General features: G+C 36.0%; 1 protein-coding gene across 2 annotated transcripts; it reads left to right on the top strand.

Moving 5' to 3' along the window:
• The first annotated feature begins 36 nt into the window (after positions 1-36).
• kcne4 (potassium voltage-gated channel, Isk-related family, member 4) lies at positions 37-20,909 on the top strand. 2 transcript variants are annotated; one of them, XR_009809285.1, is made up of 4 exons: positions 37-224; positions 11,687-12,255; positions 20,386-20,472; positions 20,618-20,909. XR_009809285.1 is itself a non-coding variant. In XM_061918859.1 (2 exons), the coding sequence occupies exon 2, from the start codon at positions 11,701-11,703 to the stop codon at positions 12,220-12,222; it is 522 nt and encodes a 173-aa protein (XP_061774843.1). In that variant the 5' UTR covers positions 37-224; positions 11,687-11,700; the 3' UTR covers positions 12,223-19,513. The 2 variants fall into 2 exon arrangements, 1 of the variants encoding a protein (XP_061774843.1); XM_061918859.1 differs by lacking the exons at positions 20,386-20,472; positions 20,618-20,909 and having other exon boundaries at positions 11,687-19,513.
• The last annotated feature ends 508 nt before the right edge of the window (positions 20,910-21,417 follow it).

Below are 21,417 nucleotides of genomic sequence, written 5' to 3'. Positions count from 1 at the left end.
TTTCAAGATAGGTTAAGAGTATATGGATGGATAAAATGTGTGGAGCTGTTCACGTCCCTTCAGGGCATGGGTGTTGTCGTGACCACGTGACTAAAAGTTGGGGGTTGTGTGTCTGTGTATAAATATTGAAATCCTGAGTGCAGCTCTGTTAAAGTCCAGTAGAGCTGCATGAGGAACTTACATGCTGGTCAATCAAGGCTCATGAGATTTGTCTCCTCAGTTTGGTAAGTGAACTTTTTGCTTTCTAATACAGTGCTTTATGCAGGAATAGGAAGTCAAATGTTCTAATAAGAAGGAAATGGGCTGACTTTGCCAATTTTGATGCATTACGATAAATTATATCAGCTCTCACTTAAAGTGGGTTTTAATAATACACGTATAGATAAAATCACTTATGTATGAAATTGGCAGTTTTATTATTATACTTTTCCTAAAGATGCTGCCCAACTTTGTGTGAAGAAGCACGTGTAAAATGTCAATTAATAAATGACCGGGTACTTCATAGGAGATTCATTTTTAAATTGTAATTCATATTACAATGTTCTTACTGCTCTGTCACTGATAAGAATAAATTGGCAAAATTTCCCGAAAATGTTCACTTTGGGGCACTGCGTTAGTGCTGGTCATGTAAGGACATTGTACAGTTTTGAGTCTCGGGAAATGTTGCACATTTAAAACTTCCCATGAATTGCTTTTAGTAGAAAACATGCATCAAATGAAATTCAAGGTTGATTTAAGAAGTATGAAAATGGTTTCACATAAATTAAAAAACATTTTATAACAGAGTTAAGGCCTCCAAAAAAAATTATGCTTAGGCTTCCGATTTAGCAACACTTTAAAGATAAAGAGAATTGAGGATGGCTATTTTGACTTTTATATTCAGTACTGTAATGTATTCACATTTTGTAAAATTACTCTTTTTTTCCTTGTTAATTTTTTTGGGACAGTATAATTAAAAACCTTTAACCATTATTCTCGTTTTCATTTAATTATGACTGAATGAATAATGCATAAATATATACACAATTATTTATTATTTATATATATTTCTTAGGTTCACAGTAAATAAAAAATCTGTACATTTTCCAGTAAAAAAAGTTTGTGTTTTTTACAGCATATGAATGGAAAAACAGAACCACTGTTTTTACTGTAAAATCTACGGTTGTGATACATTTAAAATAAAATGATAAAATGGGTTGTACTTGTATAGCGCTTTTCTACCTTCAAGGTACTCAAAGCGCTTTGACACTACTTCCACATTTACCCATTCACACACACATTCACACACTGATGGAGGGAGCTGCCATGCAAGGCACTAACCAGCACCCATCAGGAGCAAGGGTGAAGTGTCTTGCTCAGGACACAACGGACGTGACGAGGCTGGTTCTAGGTGGGATTTGAACCAGCGACCCTCGGGTTGCGCACGGCCACTCTTCCACTGCGCCACGCCGTCGTTTGTTTTAATTAGGGTAAAATGTTGGGGACTTGGCAACCTTTTTTTTTTTTTTTTACAGTCAAAATAATTATTAAAGTGCACAATTTGAAGGATAACTTGCACGAGTCATAAGTATTGAAGTACTTATTTATGTATTTGTTCAAGTTTTGGGGAGTAATATTAGATATTAGAAAAAGTATCATTTATTTTTGTCTTTAAAAATGTAAGGTTGAATACATTTAGTAATAAAAGACGCATGTATATCAAGTCCAGGGCCACATAAAATAATGTGGCGGGTCATACCTTGCGCCCGGGACACGAGTCTGACACCTGTGTTCTCGGGGGCTGGACAGAATGATCCAAATGTCGATACCAAAGGTGGTATCACTACAGCATCCGGACCATACTGATGTGATAATCTCGATATGCGTCAGTCGTGTTTAATTTCATGAATAAGTGTGAGTTTTCTGTGGTGTTCATATTTTTGCATTGTCATATTTATACATGTATCTCATGTACACAAACTTAAAACAGTTATAACCATGACAAACAATTGTTTCTAAAAAATCACCAAATTATTTCATTGTCTAGAGCAGTGGTTCTCAAACTTTTTTCACCAAGTACCACTTCAGATAACCTTTGGCTCACCAAGTACCATAATGACCAACAGTAAAATACAGTAGCGTGGTAAGCATACTTGCCAACCTTGAGACCTCCGATTTCGGGAGGTGGGGGGTGTGGTGGGGTGTATGGTTAAGAGGGAGGAGTATATTTACAGCTACAATTCACCAAGTCAAGTATTTCATATATATATATATATATATATATATATATATATATATATATATATATATATATATATATATATATATATATATATATATATATGTGTGTGTGTGTGTGTATATATATATAATAAGAAATACTTGACTTTCAGGGAATTCTAGCTATGTATATATATATATATATATATATATATATATATATATATATATATATATATATATATAAAAGAAATACTTGGATTTCAGTGTTCATTTATTTACACATATTCACACACATAACACTCATCTACTCATTGTTGAGTTAAGGGTTGAACTGTCCATCCTTGTTCTATTCTCTGTCACTATTTTTCTAACCATATGCATGTACAGTAGATGGCAGTATTGTCCTGTTTAAGTGTGTCACAACATTGCTGTTTACGGCAGACAAAAATGTGACTGCTGTTGTTGTGTGTTGTTACCGCGCTGGGAGGACGTTAATGAAACTGCCTAACAATAAACCCACATAAGAAACCAAGAACTCGCCCTCGATCATTTTACAGTTCTAACGACATTGGGCGGACACGCTGCCTATATTGTGGGAAAGAGGACGTGAAAACAGGCTGTCCACACTCAGGTCCGCATGGAGCTGGAGGGGGCTCTGCCTGAATTTTGGGAGATTTTCGAGAGAAAATTCTTCCCGGGAGGTTTTCGGGAGAGGCGCTGAATTTCAGGAGACTCCCGGAAAATCTGGGAGGGTTGGCAAGTATGGTGGTAGGCCAAAGTATTTATTAAAACAATGCAGATATTTTATTTAACAAGTATATTTAATATTGTTGCCACTGTAACATCACACACAGTTTGAACAGTAGCAAAGTGTTGAACATAGGAAAATAAAACAATGTACTTTAATCAAGTGATTTTGGCGTACCACTAAATGAAAGCCGCGTACCACGGTTTGAAAATTACTGATCTAGAACTTTCCAAACTTTTTTCCACCAATTGCCACGTACTGAAAATGAAAGTGAGTCAGGGGCCACTTTGATCCATTTTGTACATTAAATATGCTAAAAACAATGCAATGTACATCAGTTTTTGCTAAACCAGTGATTCTAAAACTGTATGTGGTATAGTGGTACGCCGCCCTCCTCTAGTGGTACGGTAAAGAATCACCCTGATTTAATATTCAAACACAGTGCCACAGTTCAAACTGTGTGTAACGTTAAAGTGGCCAAAATATTAAATATACTTTTTATATAAGACATCTGCCTTGTGTTTGATGAATAATTTGGCCTACTATGCTACTGCAGCCCTTGTTTACTCACAAATTATTTGAGCGGGCTTTGGGTTCTTTCAAGTGTGTACTCACGTACTAAATAGTTTCAATCTAGAGCTAATTTTATTCATTTGGGTCACAGGGCTCTACCTTTTAAACTATGAGTTTAAAATCTACCAGATATAAAAGACCTGAATTCGAGCATCACGCTGGTCTCCTGTCTTTCCAAACCAGGTATCACATCTCCTTCAAGGACTGGAAAATAATCGGATGAAAACACTTCTCCACAAATACTATATTGTAAATAAAACAAATATGTATTACACTTTTTTTTTTACCTTGTAACCTTTAACCATTTTCACTGAACTATCTATTTTTTAATAAATCAAAAAATTAAATAAAATTAATTATCTTTTTAACCTTTATAAATGGTAAATGGGTTATACTTGTACAGGGGTACTTAAAGCGCTTTGACACTATTTACACATTCACACACTGATGGCGAGAGCTGCCATGCAAGCCCCTAACCACGACCCATCAGGAGCAAGGGTGAAGTGTCTTGCTCAAGGACTCAACGGACGTGACGAGGTTGGTAGAAGGTGGGGATCGAACCAGGAACCCTGAAATTGCTGGCACAGCCACTCCTCCAACCGCGCCACGATGTCCCCAAATTGAAGCATATTTTGATGTACGAGCCCCATCCATCGCCGGTTGAATAGTAATTGTTCACAACCCTCAGGTTGCTGGCCACTCTCCCAACTGCACTATGCCGTCCCCATTATAACAATTTATCTCATGTAATTTATATTACATAATTTATATTATTATTATTACTATTTATTATGCTGGTACAGGGAGGGCCAATTTTTTTCTGAGGTGGTAATTGGGTAAAATACATTAACCACTGCGCTAAGCTATTTAAAAAAAGAATATCGGTAACACTTTAGTATGGGGAACATATTTTAAGTAACAAAGACTTAATTTAGAGTTATTTGGACACTAGGGGAACATATTTTATGTAACAAATACTTAATTTAGAGTTATTTGGACAGAAGGGGAACATTTTCGTAACAGAGACTTAATTCAAAGTTATTTGGACAGTAGGGGAACATATTTTAAGTAACAAATAATTAGGGGAACATATTTTAAGTAACAAATAATTAGGGGAACATATTTTAAGTAACAAATAACTAGGAACATATTTTAAGTAACAAGAACTTAATTTAGAGTTATTTGGACACTAGGGGAACATATTTTAGTAACAAATAACTAGGGGAACATATTTTAAGTAACAAAGATTTAATTTAGAGTTATTTGGAGACTAGGGGAACATATTTTATGTAACAAATAATTTAGAGTTATTTGGACAGCAGGGGAACATATTTTTTGTAACAAAGACTTAATTTAGAGTTATTTGGACAGTAGGGGAACATATTTTAAGTAACATAACTAGGGGAACATATTTTAAGTAACAAAGACTTAATTTAGAGTTATTTGGACACTAAGGGAACATATTTTATGTAACAAATAATTTAGAGTTATTTGGACAGCAGGGGAACATATTTTTTGTAACAAAGACTTAATTTAGAGTTATTTGGACAGTAGGGGAACATATTTTAAGAAACAAATAACCAGGGGAACATATTTTAAGTAACAAAAAACTAGGGGAACATATTCTAAGTAACAAATAACTAGGGGAACATATTTTAAGTAACAAGGACTTAATTTAGTTATTTGGACACTAGGGGAACATATTTTAGTAACAAATAACTAGGGTAACATATTTTAAGTAACAAATACTTAAATTAGAGTTATTTGGACACTAGAGGTATATATTTTAAGTAACAAAGACTGAATTTAGAGTTATTTGGACAATAGGGGAATATATTTTAAGTAACAAAGACTGAATTTAGAGTTATTTGGACACAAGGGGAACATATTTTAAGTAACAAATAACTAGGGGAAAATATTTTAAGTGATAAAGACTTAATTTAGAGTTATTTGGACACTAGGGGAACATATTTCATGTAACAAATACTTAATTTAGAGTTATTTGGACAGTAGGGAAACATTTTTTGTAACAAAGACTTAATTTAGAGTTATTTGGACAGTAGGGGAACATATTTTAAGTAACAAAAAACTAGGAACATATTTTAAGTAACAAATAACTAGGGGAACATATTTTAAGTAACAAGGACTTAATTTAGAGTTATTTGGACAATAGGGGAACATATTTTAGTAACAAATAACTAGGGTAACATATTTTAAGTAACAAAGACTTAATTTAGAGTTATTTGGACACTAGAGGAACATATTTTAAGTAACAAAGACTTAATTTAGAGTTATTTGGACACTAGGGAAACATATTCTATGTAACAAATACTTAATTTTGAGTTATTTGGACAGTAGGGAAACATATTTTTGTAACAAAGACTTAATTTAGAGTTATTTGGAAAGTAGGGGAACATATTTTAAGTGACAAAAAACTAGGAACATATTTTAAGTAACAAATAACTAGGGGAACATATTTTAAGTAACAAGGACTTAATTTAGAGTTATTTGGACACTAGGGGAACATATTTTAGTAACAAATAACTAGGGGAACATATTTTAAGTAACAAAGACTTAAATTAGAGTTATTTGGACACTAGAGGTACATATTTTAAGTAACAAAGACTGAATTTAGAGTTATTTGGACACGAGGGGAACATATTTTAAGTAAAAAAAATAACTAAGGGAACATATTTTAAGTAACAAAGACTTAATTTAGAGTTATTTGGACACTAGGGGAACATATTTTATGTAACAAATACTTAATTTAGAGTTATTTGTACAGTAGGGAAACATATTTTTTGTAACAAAGACTTAATTTAGAGTTATTTGGACAGTAGGAGAACATATTTTAAGTAACAAAAAACTAGGAACATATTTTAAGTAACAAGGACTTAATTTAGAGTTATTTGGACAGTAGGGGAACATATTTTAAGTAACAAAAAACTAGGGGAACATATTTTAAGTAACAAATAACTAGGAACATATTTTAAGTAACAAGGACTTAATTTAGAGTTATTTGGACAGTAGGGGAACATATTTTAAGTAACAAATAATTAGGGGAACATATTTTAAGTAACAAAAAACTAGGGGAACATATTTTAAGTAACAAATAACTAGGAACATATTTTAAGTAACAAGGACTTAATTTAGAGTTATTTGGACACTAGGGGAACATATTTTAGTAACAATTAACTAGGGGAACATATTTTAAGTAACAAAGATTTAAATTAGAGTTATTTGGGGACTAGGGGAACATATTTTAAGTAACAAAGACTGAATTTAGAGTTATTTGGACACGAGGGGAACATTTTTTAAGTAACATAACTAGGGGAACATATTTTAAGTAACAAAGACTTAATTTAGAGTTATTTGGACACTAAGGGAACATATTTTATGTAACAAATAATTTAGAGTTATTTGGACAGCAGGGGAACATATTTTTTGTAACAAAGACTTAATTTAGAGTTATTTGGACAGTAGGGGAACATATTTTAAGAAACAAATAACCAGGGGAACATATTTTAAGTAACAAAAAACTAGGGGAACATATTCTAAGTAACAAATAACTAGGGGAACATATTTTAAGTAACAAGGACTTAATTTAGTTATTTGGACACTAGGGGAACATATTTTAGTAACAAATAACTAGGGTAACATATTTTAAGTAACAAAGACTTAAATTAAAGTTATTTGGACACTAGAGGTATATATTTTAAGTAACAAAGACTGAATTTAGAGTTATTTGGACAATAGGGGAATATATTTTAAGTAACAAAGACTGAATTTAGAGTTATTTGGACACAAGGGGAACATATTTTAAGTAACAAATAACTAGGGGAACATATTTTAAGTGATAAATACTTAATTTAGAGTTATTTGGACACTAGGGGAACATATTTCATGTAACAAATACTTAATTTAGAGTTATTTGGACAGTAGGGAAACATTTTTTGTAACAAAGACTTAATTTAGAGTTATTTGGACAGTAGGGGAACATATTTTATGTAACAAAAAACTAGGAACATATTTTAAGTAACAAATAACTAGGGGAACATATTTTAAGTAACAAGGACTTAATTTAGAGTTATTTGGACAATAGGGGAACATATTTTAGTAACAAATAACTAGGGTAACATATTTTAAGTAACAAAGACTTAATTTAGAGTTATTTGGACACTAGAGGAACATATTTTAAGTAACAAAGACTTAATTTAGAGTTATTTGGACACTAGGGAAACATATTTTATGTAACAAATACTTAATTTAGAGTTATTTGGACAGTAGGGAAACATATTTTTGTAACAAAGACTTAATTTAGAGTTATTTGGACAGTAGGGGAACATATTTTAAGTGACAAAAAACTAGGGACATATTTTAAGTAACAAATAACTAGGGGAACATATTTTAAGTAACAAGGACTTAATTTAGAGTTATTTGGACACTAGGGGAACATATTTTAGTAACAAATAACTAGGGGAACATATTTTAAGTAACAAAGACTTAAATTAGAGTTATTTGGACACTAGAGGTACATATTTTAAGTAAAAAAGACTGAATTTAGAGTTATTTGGACACGAGGGGAACATTTTAAGTAAAAAAATAACTAGGGGAACATATTTTAAGTAACAAAGACTTAATTTAGAGTTATTTGGACACTAGGGGAACATATTTTATGTAACAAATACTTAATTTAGAGTTATTTGTACAGTAGGGAAACATTTTTTGTAACAAAGACTTAATTTAGAGTTATTTGGACAGTAGGAGAACATATTTTAAGTAACAAAAAACTAGGAACATATTTTAAGTAACAAATAGCTAGGGGAACATATTTTAAGTAACAAGGACTTAATTTAGAGTTATTTGGACAACAGGGGAACATATTTTAGTAACAAATAACTAGGGTAACATATTTTAAGTAACAACGACTTAATTTAGAGTTATTTGGACACTAGGGGAACATATTTTAAGTAACAAAGACTTAATTTAGAGTTATTTGGACACTAGGGGAACATATTTTAAGTAACAAAGACTTAATTTAGACTTATTTGGACACTAGGGGCACATATTTTATGTAACAAATACTTAATTTAGAGTTATTTGGACAGTAGGGAAAAATATTTTTGTAACAAAGACTTAATTTAGAGTTATTTGGACAGTAGGGGAACATATTTTAAGAAACAAATAACCAGGGGAACATATTTTAAGTAACAAAAAACTAGGGGAACATATTCTAAGTAACAAATAACTAGGGGAACATATTTTAAGTAACAAGGACTTAATTTAGTTATTTGGACACTAGGGGAACATATTTTAGTAACAAATAACTAGGGTAACATATTTTAAGTAACAAAGACTTAAATTAGAGTTATTTGGACACTAGAGGTATATATTTTAAGTAACAAAGACTGAATTTAGAGTTATTTGGACAATAGGGGAATATATTTTAAGTAACAAAGACTGAATTTAGAGTTATTTGGACACAAGGGGAACATATTTTAAGTAACAAATAACTAGGGGAACATATTTTAAGTGATAAAGACTTAATTTAGAGTTATTTGGACACTAGGGGAACATATTTCATGTAACAAATACTTAATTTAGAGTTATTTGGACAGTAGGGAAACATTTTTTGTAACAAAGACTTAATTTAGAGTTATTTGGACAGTAGGGGAACATATTTTAAGTAACAAAAAACTAGGAACATATTTTAAGTAACAAATAACTAGGGGAACATATTTTAAGTAACAAGGACTTAATTTAGAGTTATTTGGACAATAGGGGAGCATATTTTAGTAACAAATAACTAGGGTAACATATTTTAAGTAACAAAGACTTAATTTAGAGTTATTTGGACACTAGAGGAACATATTTTAAGTAACAAAGACTTAATTTAGAGTTATTTGGACACTAGGGAAACATATTTTATGTAACAAATACTTAATTTAGAGTTATTTGGACAGTAGGGGAACATATTTTAAGTGACAAAAAACTACGAACATATTTTAAGTAACAAATAACTAGGGGAACATATTTTAAGTAACAAGGACTTAATTTAGAGTTATTTGGACACTAGGGGAACATATTTTAGTAACAAATAACTAGGGGAACATATTTTAAGTAACAAAGACTTAAATTAGAGTTATTTGGACACTAGAGGTACATATTTTAAGTAACAAAGACTGAATTTAGAGTTATTTGGACACGAGGGGAACATATTTTAAGTAAAAAAATAACTAGGGGAACATATTTTAAGTAACAAAGACTTAATTTAGAGTTATTTGGACACTAGGGGAACATATTTTATGTAACAAATACTTAATTTAGAGTTATTTGTACAATAGGGAAACATATTTTTTGTAACAAAGACTTAATTTAGAGTTATTTGGACAGTAGGAGAACATATTTTAAGTAACAAAAAACTAGGAACATATTTTAAGTAACAAATAACTAGGGGAACATATTTTAAGTAACAAGGACTTAATTTAGAGTTATTTGGACAACAGGGGAACATATTTTAGTAACAAATAACTAGGGTAACATATTTTAAGTAACAACGACTTAATTTAGAGTTATTTGGACACTAGGGGAACATATTTTAAGTAACAAAGACTTAATTTAGAGTTATTTGGACACTAGGGCAACATATTTTAAGTAACAAAGACTTAATTTAGACTTATTTGGACACTAGGGGCACATATTTTATGTAACAAATACTTAATTTAGAGTTATTTGGACAGTAGGGAAAAATATTTTTGTAACAAAGACTTAATTTAGTTATTTGGACACTAGGGGAACATATTTAAAGTAACAAAGACTTAATTTAGACTTATTTGGACACTATGGGAACATATTTTAAGTAAGAAAGACTTAATTTAGACTCATTTGGACACTAGGGGCACATATTTTATGTAACAAATACTTAATTTAGAGTTATTTGGACAGTAGGGAAAAATATTTTTGTAACAAAGACTTAATTTAGAGTTATTTGGACACTAGGGGAACATATTTTAAGTAACAAAGACTTAATTTAGACTTATTTGGACACTATGGGAACATATTTTATGTAACAAATACTTAATTTAGAGTTATTTGGACAGTAGGGAAAAATATTTTTGTAACAAAGACTTAATTTAGAGTTACTTGGACAGTAGGGGAACATATTTTAAGTAACAAAAAACTAGGAACATATTCTAAGCAACAAATAACAAGGGGAACATATTTTAAGTAACAAGGACTTAATTTAGAGTTATTTGGACAATAAGGGAACATATTTTAGTAACACATAACTAGGGTAACATATTTTAAGTAACAAAGACTTAATTTAGAGTTATTTTAAGTAACAAAGACTGAATTTAGAGTTATTTGGACACTAGGGGAATATATTTTAAGTAACAAAGACTGAATTTAGAGTTATTTGGACACTAGGGGAATACATTTTAAGTAACAAAGACAGAATTTAGAGTTATTTGGACACGAGGGGAACATATTTTAAGTAAAAAATAACTAGGGGAACATATTTTAAGTAACAACGACTGAATTTAGAGTTATTTGGACACTAGGGCAACATATTTTATGTAACAAATACTTAATTTAGAGTTATTTGGACAGTAGGGGAACATATTTTTGTGACAAAGACTTAATTTAGAGTTATTTAGCTAGAATTCACTGAAAGTCAAGTATCTTTTATATATATATATATATATATATATATATATACATATATATTTAATATATATATAGTATATATATATATGATTTTTGACTCTTAACCACGCCCCAAAACCATAACCCGCCCCTAACCACGCCCCCCCACTCCCCAAAATCGGAGGTCTCAAGGTTGGCAAGTATGGTTATGTGAGATAAAGCAACAAGTTGTTAGTGTTTTATCTAATTTATCTTATTAATAAATTATTCTAATTTTCATAAAATGCTGAGCGCCAATAAAAAATAGTAGCTCCATGCCAAAAACGGGCCACGGGCCGCACTTTGGACACCACTGAAGTCAAAAGTATTGGCATTAATGTCAGCGATACTGGTCGTGTCTACTTGCTACTGGGTCGATATCAACGTTTTCAGTCGGAAATACACGCTACCCGCCGAACCCAGAAGATGGTGCTGTTTTTGGTGAATAAACAACGTGTGTTTGTGTTTCCCCTTCAGGCCGCTCTGACAAGATGGAGCACCTGAACAACTCCACCCAGCTGAGTGCGCAGGTGTCGCAGAGCGGCGGCGGGAAGGCGTACCTGTACGTTCTCATTGTCATCTCCTTTTACGGAGTGTTCCTGTGCGGCATCATGCTGGGCTACTTCCACTCCAAGCGGAAGGAGCGGCGGAGGACCAACATCTTCACCCGCCTCGTCCACGAGGAGCAGCAGCGCGAGTGGGGAGAGCTCCCTAAGAAGCACAGTCTGGCCTGCCCCGCGGACGATGACGTCACGACGACGGCGACCAGACCGCCGCGTTTGGCCCCGCCCTTCCACGTGAACCACGTCTCCCACCTGCGTCACGAGAGCGCGCTTCCCTCTCCGCTGGCATGCGCGCTGTGCACGGAGCAGAGTAGCGTCAGCTCCCTGTGCTCGTCCGCGGACACGCGCCTGGCCATCGAGGAGGAGGAGTCGGACAGCGGCACCGGGGAGGGACCGGAGGAGATGGCTCAGAAGATTCCGTCGGAGATCAACGGGGAGGACTCGGGATGAAAAACGGCCGGACGTGGTCAGATATTTTGTAAAGTATGTACAATTGGGCCAGTGGTTACCATAAACACTGCTGAATAACTTAATAGGCCGCTATTGATATCACGTACACAAACCAAAGGACGCGGCGGCCATTTTGTAAAAACAAAACCAGAACAAAGCTACGGACACCCTCTTTGAATGGTGAAAAAGTGTAATATTGGTATCCACATTTCCGCTTTTTCACACTCATTCTCCATTGTAAAGTGTTACTAGTTCCACATCTGTCAATCAATTTAAAGTCAAATTGCTTCTTGATAATGTTAGCATACTTGCCAGCTAGGGGTGTGGGAAAAAAATCGATTCGAATACGTTGTGCGATTCAGAAGCGATTCTCATTTTTTTTAAATCGATTTATTTTTATTTATTTTTTATTTTTTTATCAATCCAACAAACCACTACACAGCAATACCATAACAATGCAATCCAATTCCAAAACCGAACCTGACCCAGCAACACTCAGAACTGCAATAAACAGAGCAATTGAGAGAAGACACAAACACGACACAGAGCAAACCAAAAGTAGTGAAACAAAAATGAATATTATCAACAACAGTATCAATATTAGTTATAATTTCAGCATAGCAGTGATTAAAAATCCCTCATTGACATTATCATTAGACATTTGTAAAAAAAAAAAGAACAATAGTGTCACTGTGCCTTACACTTGCATCGCATCTCATAAGCTTGACAACACTGTGTCCAATATTTTCACAAAGATAAAATAAGTCATATTTTTTGTTTATTTAATAGTAAAAACAAATTTACATCATTGCAATCAGTTGATAAAACATTGTCCTTTAACATTATAATAGCTTTTTTTACAAAAATCTACTACTCTGCTTGCATTTCAGCAGACTGGGGTAGATCCTGCCGAAATCCAAGTATTGAATGAATACAGAATCATTTTGAATCGGAAAAATATCGTATTTGAATCGAGAATCAACGAAAAAAATCGATATATTATCGAATCGTGACCCCAAAAATCGATATTGAATCGAATTGTGGGACTCCCAAAGATCCACAGCCCTATTGCCAACCCTCCCGATAGTCCCAATTTAAAGTCAAATTGCTTCTTGATAAAAAAAATAGCATACCGGCCAGCTAGGGGTGTGGGGAAAAATCGATTCGAATACATTGTGCGATTCAGAAACGATTCTCATTTTTAAAAAATTGATTTATTTTTATTTATTTTTAATTTTTATCAATCCAACAAACCACTACACAGCAATACCATAACAATGCAATCCAATTTCAAAACCTAACCTGACCCAGCAACACTCAGAACTGCAATAAAGAGAGCAATTGAGAGAAGACACAAACACTACACAGAACAAACCAAAAGTAGTGAAACAAAAATGAATATTATCAACAACAGTATCAATATTAGTTATAATTTCAGCATAGCAGTGATTAAAAATCCCTCATTGACATTATCATTAGACATTTATTAAAATAAAATAAAAACAATAGTGTCACAGTGGCTTACACTTGCATCGCATCTCATAAGCTTGACAACACACTGTCCAATATTTTCACAAAGATAAAAGAAGTCATATTTTTGGTTTGTTTAATACTTAAAACAAATTTACATTATTGCAATCAGTTGATAAATCATTGTCCTTTAAAATTATAAAAAGCTTTTTTTTTTACAAAAATCTACTACTCTGCTTGCATGTCAGCAGACTGGGGTGGATCTTGCTGAAATCCAAGTATTGATTGAATACAGAATCGTTTTGAATTGGAAAAATATCGTTTTTGAATCGAGAATCGAATCGAAAAAATCGATATATTATCGAATAGTGACCCCAAGAATCGATATTGAATTGAATCTTGGGACACCCAAAGATCCACAGCCCTATTGCCAACCCTCCCGATAGTCTTGGGAGACTCCCGAGTTTCAGTGCCCCTCCCGAAAATCTCCCGGGGCAACCATTCTCCCGAATTTCTCCCGATTTCCACCCGGACAACAATATTGGGGGCGTGCCTTAAAGGCACTGCCTTTAGCGTCCTCTCTCACCTCAAAAGGAGACTACCATATTTCCTTGAATTGCCTCCGGGGCGCTAATTAATTGAAAACCTCTTCTCACTCCTGCGCTTACCAAAGGCATGCGGTAAAAGTAAGCATGCGCTAATTATTTTAAAACCTCTTCTCACTCCGGCACTTACAAAGGTATGCAGTAAAAATTTGAGTGTGATGTAAGCTTGGACTTTAAATCCTACTGAATAGCTCTTAATCTTCTTCCCTTCATGCGATTTGAAATTACTCCTCCATTTTGAAAATGATGACAGGGGAAATGTCACTCGTGACGTCACGAGTTTGACCAGGCGGTAATACTAAGCATACGCAAATTATTTTGAGAAGCGAGTTTGACCCGGCATTAATTCAAGGCAGGCGCATACTATATGCCCTGCGGCAATTCAAGGAAATACGGTATTATATAGGGCTGGGCGATATATCGATATAAACGATAAATCGCGGGTTTGCCTCTGTGCGATATAGAAAATTACTATATCGTAATATTCGAGTATACGTTCTCACGCAGTTGCTTTTAGCTGCGGGCATTAGACTACAGGCGTTTCTCGCTCCTTCTCGTCTCTCTCACAGAGACGTATAACAAGCCCACCTTCTTTTTCATACATCGCATACTGTCGCGCGTGTAGCGTCATACGCCTTCGCCGAGCAGAGAGGTAGCAGCATGGCTAACGTTAGCTGAGGCAGGTGGTGCAAGCGGAGCGGTGCGAGTGACATTACAAGAGAGAGAAGGTGCAAAACTGATTACAAATGGAGGAAAAACAATTAATGCCCCCAAAAAAACAGCATGGGGTCCATCATCTGGCGGTGGTTTGTCTTCAAGCGGGAAGATATTCAGCAGACAACAGCAATATGCAAAGTATGCAGCGGAAGTGTTGCTACAAAAGCTAGCAGCACTACTATTTGTTCTTTCATTTAGAAAGTCACCCGCGAGAGAATGAAGAGTATTTAATAAATACAGTTTTGGTCAATTGACTTAGTGATTTCCCTCTGCATGAAAGTTTAAAATTAGCATATGTTAATGCAGTATGACAAAGAATGTTTTAATGTAGACACACAGAATCATCATACTGGTGTGATTATATGCATCAGGTGTTTACTCAAGGCTAAGGCAAAATATCGAGATGTTTATCGCGATACGGCATAAAAATACTGAGATATTAATAAGAGCCAATATCGCCCAGCCCTAGTATTATATATGTCTCCGTTATCCATAGGTTTATCTATAACCCATTAAGTAGTGCTTAGTAGGGCCCCTCCCAAAAACCTCCTGGGGCAATCATTCTCCAGATTTTCACCCAGGCAACAATATTGAGGTCGTGCCGTTATGCCACTGCCTTTAGCGTCCTCTACAACCTGTCGCCGTGTCCGCTTTTCCTCCATACAAAGCGTGCCAGCAGAGTCACGTGTTGCACGCGGCTTCTACAGACACACATAAGTAACTGCAAGACATACTTGATCAACAGCCATACAGGTCACATTGAGGGTGGCCCAATAAACAACTTTAACAATATTTCAAATATGCGCCACACTGTGACCCCACACCAAACAAGAATAACAAACACATTTCGGGAGAACATCCGCACCAGTCCTTGAAGCCCTAATGTTTCTGGGACGCTACAATATACACCACCGCTACCACCAAAACCCGCCCCCCCAACCCGGTCCTCCCAATCTCCTCAATTCGGATGTCTCCAAGTTGGCAAGTATGCATTAATACACTGACACACAACATACGGATTCCCATCATGCATTGCTTCAAAACTACGGCAAGTAGTAATGTCCAAAAACATAACAGAGACGAAGCAGAAGAACGAAGCAGAGACATGGCGACGACGAGTAAGAAGAAGTACGCTTGCAAGTTCCAAAATTATTGGTAAAAATAATTTCAGTTCATCCAGCTCGAAGATAAGGGGTCTGCTGCCTGCAAACTTTGTAGATCAGACTTCTCCATTGAACACGGTGGCTGAACGGATATACTCATTCATGTCCATATTACCGTATTTCCTTGAACTGCCGCCGGGGCGCTGATTAATTTAAAACCTCTTCTGACTCCTGCGCTTACCAAAGGCATGCAGTAAAAATTTGAGTGTGATCTAAGCTTGGACCTTAAATCCTACTGAATAGCTCTTAATCTTCTTCCCTTTATGCGATTTAAAATTACCGGTATTGAAATCAGCCTCCTCCATTTTGAAAATGATGACAGGGGAAGTGTCACTCTTGACGTTACAAGTTTGACCAGGCGGTAATACTAAGCATGCGCTAATTAATTTGCAAAGCGAGTTTGACCCTGCAGTAATTCAAGGCAGGTGCATACTATATGCCCTGCAGCAATTCAAGGAAATATGGTATATGTATATATATAAGAAATACTTGGAAATATACACACCCCCACCCATCTCCCGAATTCGGAGGACTCAAGGTTGGCAAGTATAAATGTTAGTCAATTCCTAGCTTCCTAACATTAGCGTGCAAGTTTTTCCAGAATTTTTTATTTTTTTTGGCACCTTAGGGTCAAATATTTAGGTATTTCACACTAACCTGACTCTCGCCAGATCTCTGTAGTCCCCTGAGCTCCAAACATGGATCTGGGATCGAGGGCAATGCAAACTCCTTCAACATAGCAAAAAATAATGAACCACTCAGGATCGGCGGGCAGCATTTCATAGATGGGACGTCATCATTTGGCGGTCACTGGAAGCGAGTATGACGATCCTCCTGGTAGGGGGGTATTCCTTTATGGAGGATGCCTGTCCGTGACTTTGTTTAACGAGGAGAGACTGATGTACAGACAGTCACCACACGATCCTTGACAGATCCGGGTCAGGGTCCAGTGGCATGGAGTCCAAGACGACTGGGACTCCTTTCCTGCTGCAGCCTTCATCCGTCATCCCAGCCGTTGTGACGCTCCATAGGGTTAGCAATCATCCTCCTCCTGTTCCACCGTTGAGGTCTTGGGTTGTTATTTCCACATAACTGGGCACACATGGATGTGGGGGTGCCTTCTACCGTCATCACAGCCGTTGTGGTGGTTTATACATCTACCGTCTTCCGCCTGCTCCGCCGTTGAGGTCTTCACCGTATCCCTGGCTAGGGGGCAGTCAGGTACTAGGCCTTTGCCAAGGGCCACCTGGGGTAACAGTAGTAAAGGAGTTAACCTCCTAGTGCCCCAAGACCCCTTAGAGGAGCCTCCACTGCCGGATGCACTTCAACGTCTTGCCCAGGACATAGATGTGACGTAGGGTAGAAGCGGCTGTTTGATTCAAACAACAATGGCGGCACACAGTGAGGAGTCGTGTGCTGACATCGATTCTGCTATTGCAACTGTTTTATCGAATACTAATTCTTTAAAAGATGGACAGAGAAATTTTTCGCTATGTCATTATCCAATATGTCGGCTGTTCTGTTGTGGATTTCCCAGCACCGCTCTCATCAGCGTCACGGGTCGATTTTGATGTGAGTGGTTGAAGTAGCGCGTCAGTCAAGATAACGGACAAGTGGTTTATCCAATCACATACAATGATTTTTTTTTACAAAGCCCCGCCCTCTGAAATACATTTCCTATTGACAAGTGACAGATCCCAGATCTGACTAGCATGCTAACTGTTAGTATTCTGCTTTTCGGCATTCACGCGCGATCTCTACCAAAAAGTTGTTGTAGTTCAATTCATCATTGATAAATATAAACAATTAATTAGTAAAAAAACCTAATATCATTAGTAGAATAATAGCAAAAGTAAAAATCTAATATGTAATGCTTAAAAAAAGATTTAAAGTAATACATTCTAAAGAACATATGGATGTATTTGTAGTAAAATTTTAAGAGTTTTAAATATAAATAAATATAGATGTGTAATAAGTTAGTCAGAAAAAACAAATACAATTAATAAAAAAATCGAAATCTAATATTAGAAATATACATAAATACATCGAGAGGAGCCAGATGAGCTGGCTTGGGCATCTGGTCAGGATGCCACCCGAACGCCTCCCTAGGGAGGTGTTTAGGGCACGTCCAACCGGTAGGAGGCCACGGGGAAGACCCAGGACACGTTGGGAAGACTATGTCTCCCGGCTGGCCTGGGAACGCCTCGTGATCCCCCGGGAAGAGCTAGACAAAGTGGCTGGGGAGAGGGAAGTCTGGCCTTCCCTGCTTAGGCTGCTGCCCCCGCGACCCGACCTCGGATAAGCGGAAGAAGATGGATGGATGGATGGACATAAATACATAAAAATGTTTACATTGTAAACATGAATTAATATTCAAATATTTTTTTTTATTTAACCAGATTTTTTATTTAAAGAAAAATAATTGTGTAATATACACTTTTGTCCACACTATAATGTATTGTGGCCATATGATGAATAAAGTACAACCACTTTCACACATCAGGAACTTCGCAAATACATCTTAAACTTACGCTAAAACAAAGTAATAATGCTTATTGCTTGGTATAATAGTGATTTGCCAAAAATAGTATTTTGAAAAGAAGCTGATCCAGATAAGATTTGGCACAAGGGACAAATGTAAGTATAAATCGATCCATCCATTTTCTACCGTATATTCCCTTTGGAACCGTGGGGGGCGCTGGAGCCTATCTCAGCTACAATCGGGTGGAAGGCGGAGTACACCCTGGACAAGTCGCCATCTCATCACAGGGCGTAAGTATTAGTATGAATAAAAACTTTTTGTAAAATTCCTATACATTTTTGACTATCGCAGAAAAGTGATTTAATGGTATCATTTGTGTGTTAAGTAGACCTCAAATATGTGTATTTCTGGAATAGTCAACCGGAGAAGCAATGCAAAATGTTATATTAGTCATAATGGTCTATCATACAGCGAGTCTACCGTAGTTTTTCCTGGAATATACTGTGTGTGAGCAGTTGGTGACGCCGTTATTTTGAATACAAAAGACAAGAATGAAAGAGTCTTAGTTTGCAGCACATGCCATACAGCATCCCTGCACTTTCCTCTACTGTGACAAACCTCCCTGCTCTGGGCCGATGATGACTCATCCTGCAGGGCATCTCTGACTCAGAGGAAAGGGTTGCTGAACTGAAACAGACTTTGTCTTGTCTCTCTTTTAGACAAAAGTGTTGAAATGCAACTGGAAAACACTTGAATGATTATGAAAAGACCAGCCTGTCAGCTGTTGTAGTTTCTTCATATGCTATAATCTGAGATGTACATTTTGTTATGTGGTAATAAAGATGCACACTGTACATTTTTGCATGCATAGCAATATAACGCTTAATTTAAGAAGGTAAAGAAACGACATTTACATGTTTATTTTAGAAAACCCTTGTACTGGATTTTTTTTTTTTTATTGTAGTACACCGATCCACCAATTGGGGGTGGCCTTGTAATGAATTGTGTTATTTTTTAGAAGCTAATCTTACCAACGCCATTCTGCCATGCAACGAAAAATAAATATTGTTTCAATAATTCATTTTCTGGTTGATTATGTGCCGTTGGAGGTCAGGTCCGTGTGGCTATTTAAAGACTAATAAGATTGCTCCATAACATGGCTAATTAAAGGCCTACTGAAACCCACTACTACAGAGCACGCAGTCTGATAATTTATATATCAATGATGAAATATTAACATTGCAACACATGCCAATACGGCCGGTTCAGTTTAATAAATTGCAATTTTAAATTCCCCGCGAAGTGTCCTGTTGAGAACGTCGCAGTATGATGACGTGTATGTTGACGCGTGTTTGTGACGTTATTGGTTGTAGCGGACATTTTATCCCAGCACCACTCATGGCTAAAAGTCGTCCGATTTAATCGCATAATTACACAGTATTCTCGACATCTGTGTTGCTGAATCTTTTGCAATTTTGTTCAATTTAATAATGGATACTACAAAGAAGAATGCATTTGGTGGAAAGTGGTGTATTTCGGCCGGCTGTAGCAACACAAACACAGCCTGTGTTTCTTTGTTTGTTGTGAAGATTTAATATGGAACAGAGCGGTCAAGCGAACATGTTTCTCTACCACATGTCTACCGGCAGGTTTCGGTGGGAAAATTGTGGTAATAAGTCTGCTCTTACAGTAGACATGAGCGGAGCTTGTGTTGTTCTTCCTGCAGCTGTCAAAGAGGCAGCTGCGACTTTCTTGACTCCTCCATGGCTTCACTCAGAGACACTGGCAGTCATCACACCCCTCCGACTTTCAGGTATGACTTTATAATCTCACTTAAACACTAGTAACACAATAATCAGATAAAGGATTTTCCAGAATTAACCTAGTAAATGTGTCTAATAACATCTAAATCTACACTGCCCTTGTCTTTTTTTTATTAATTTATTTTTTTCTTCTAGTCCTTCATTCTCACTATCCTCATCGACGAATCTTTCATCTTCGCTCCAGTTAATGGGGAAATTGTCGCTTTCCCGGTCAGAATCTGAGGAGATCTCACACCGGTGACATCACGCGCACATCAGCTTCTACTTCTGGTACAGGCAAGGCTTTTCTATTAGCGACGATGATCTCTACTAAATCTTTTCAGCAAAAATATGGCAATATCGCGAAATGATCAAGTATGACACAGAATGGACCTGCTATCTCCGTTTAAATAAGAAAATCTCATTTCAGTAGGCCTTTAACTACAGTAATTACAATCAGTGATATTCATTTAACTACAATTACACTAGTTTACTTCCTAACTACTGCCAAGGTGCTTTTGAGCCAGACACTGAACCCACTGCCACTAGCTCGGGGTTACACGATGGGTAGGTAGGTCTTTATTGTCATTGCAACAAGTACAACAAAACTTTGTTTTCAGCACAAACCTGTTCAAGATTAGACAAACAAACAGTGTACAGGGTTACAGAACAAGAACGCTGATGGGTCGCCGTAAGGCGCCCCGTAAAAGATGGGAAAAAGGTAAACACTGGGGAAGGATGAGTAAAAAAATACATTCCAGACTGGGCTCCTAAGGGGGCCCAGTTCGGAGTAAGAAAAAAACCTCCATAGCAAAGCACATATGCATTTTACAACATACATCTCGAGATATCTAGCAACAGAGGGAAGGTATAGTTCAAGGTCATGGTGGTAGGTCGCAGCTCTCAGGCGCTGACCATCCATTTATCACCCCTACGGGATTGCGTCGAGGGCGTTG

The sequence above is a fragment of the Nerophis ophidion genome, linkage group LG13 (genome assembly GCF_033978795.1).
Source record: "Nerophis ophidion isolate RoL-2023_Sa linkage group LG13, RoL_Noph_v1.0, whole genome shotgun sequence".
Taxonomy (NCBI): domain Eukaryota; kingdom Metazoa; phylum Chordata; class Actinopteri; order Syngnathiformes; family Syngnathidae; genus Nerophis; species Nerophis ophidion.
Note: the sequence above shows the minus strand (reverse complement) of the source record. Positions and strands in the feature narration are given on the sequence as shown.

Excerpts from the sequence above, each read along its gene's own strand:
- kcne4 (XM_061918859.1), top strand. The coding sequence starts at position 11,701 with ATGGAGCACCTGAACAACTCCACCCAGCTGAGTGCGCAGGTGTCGCAG.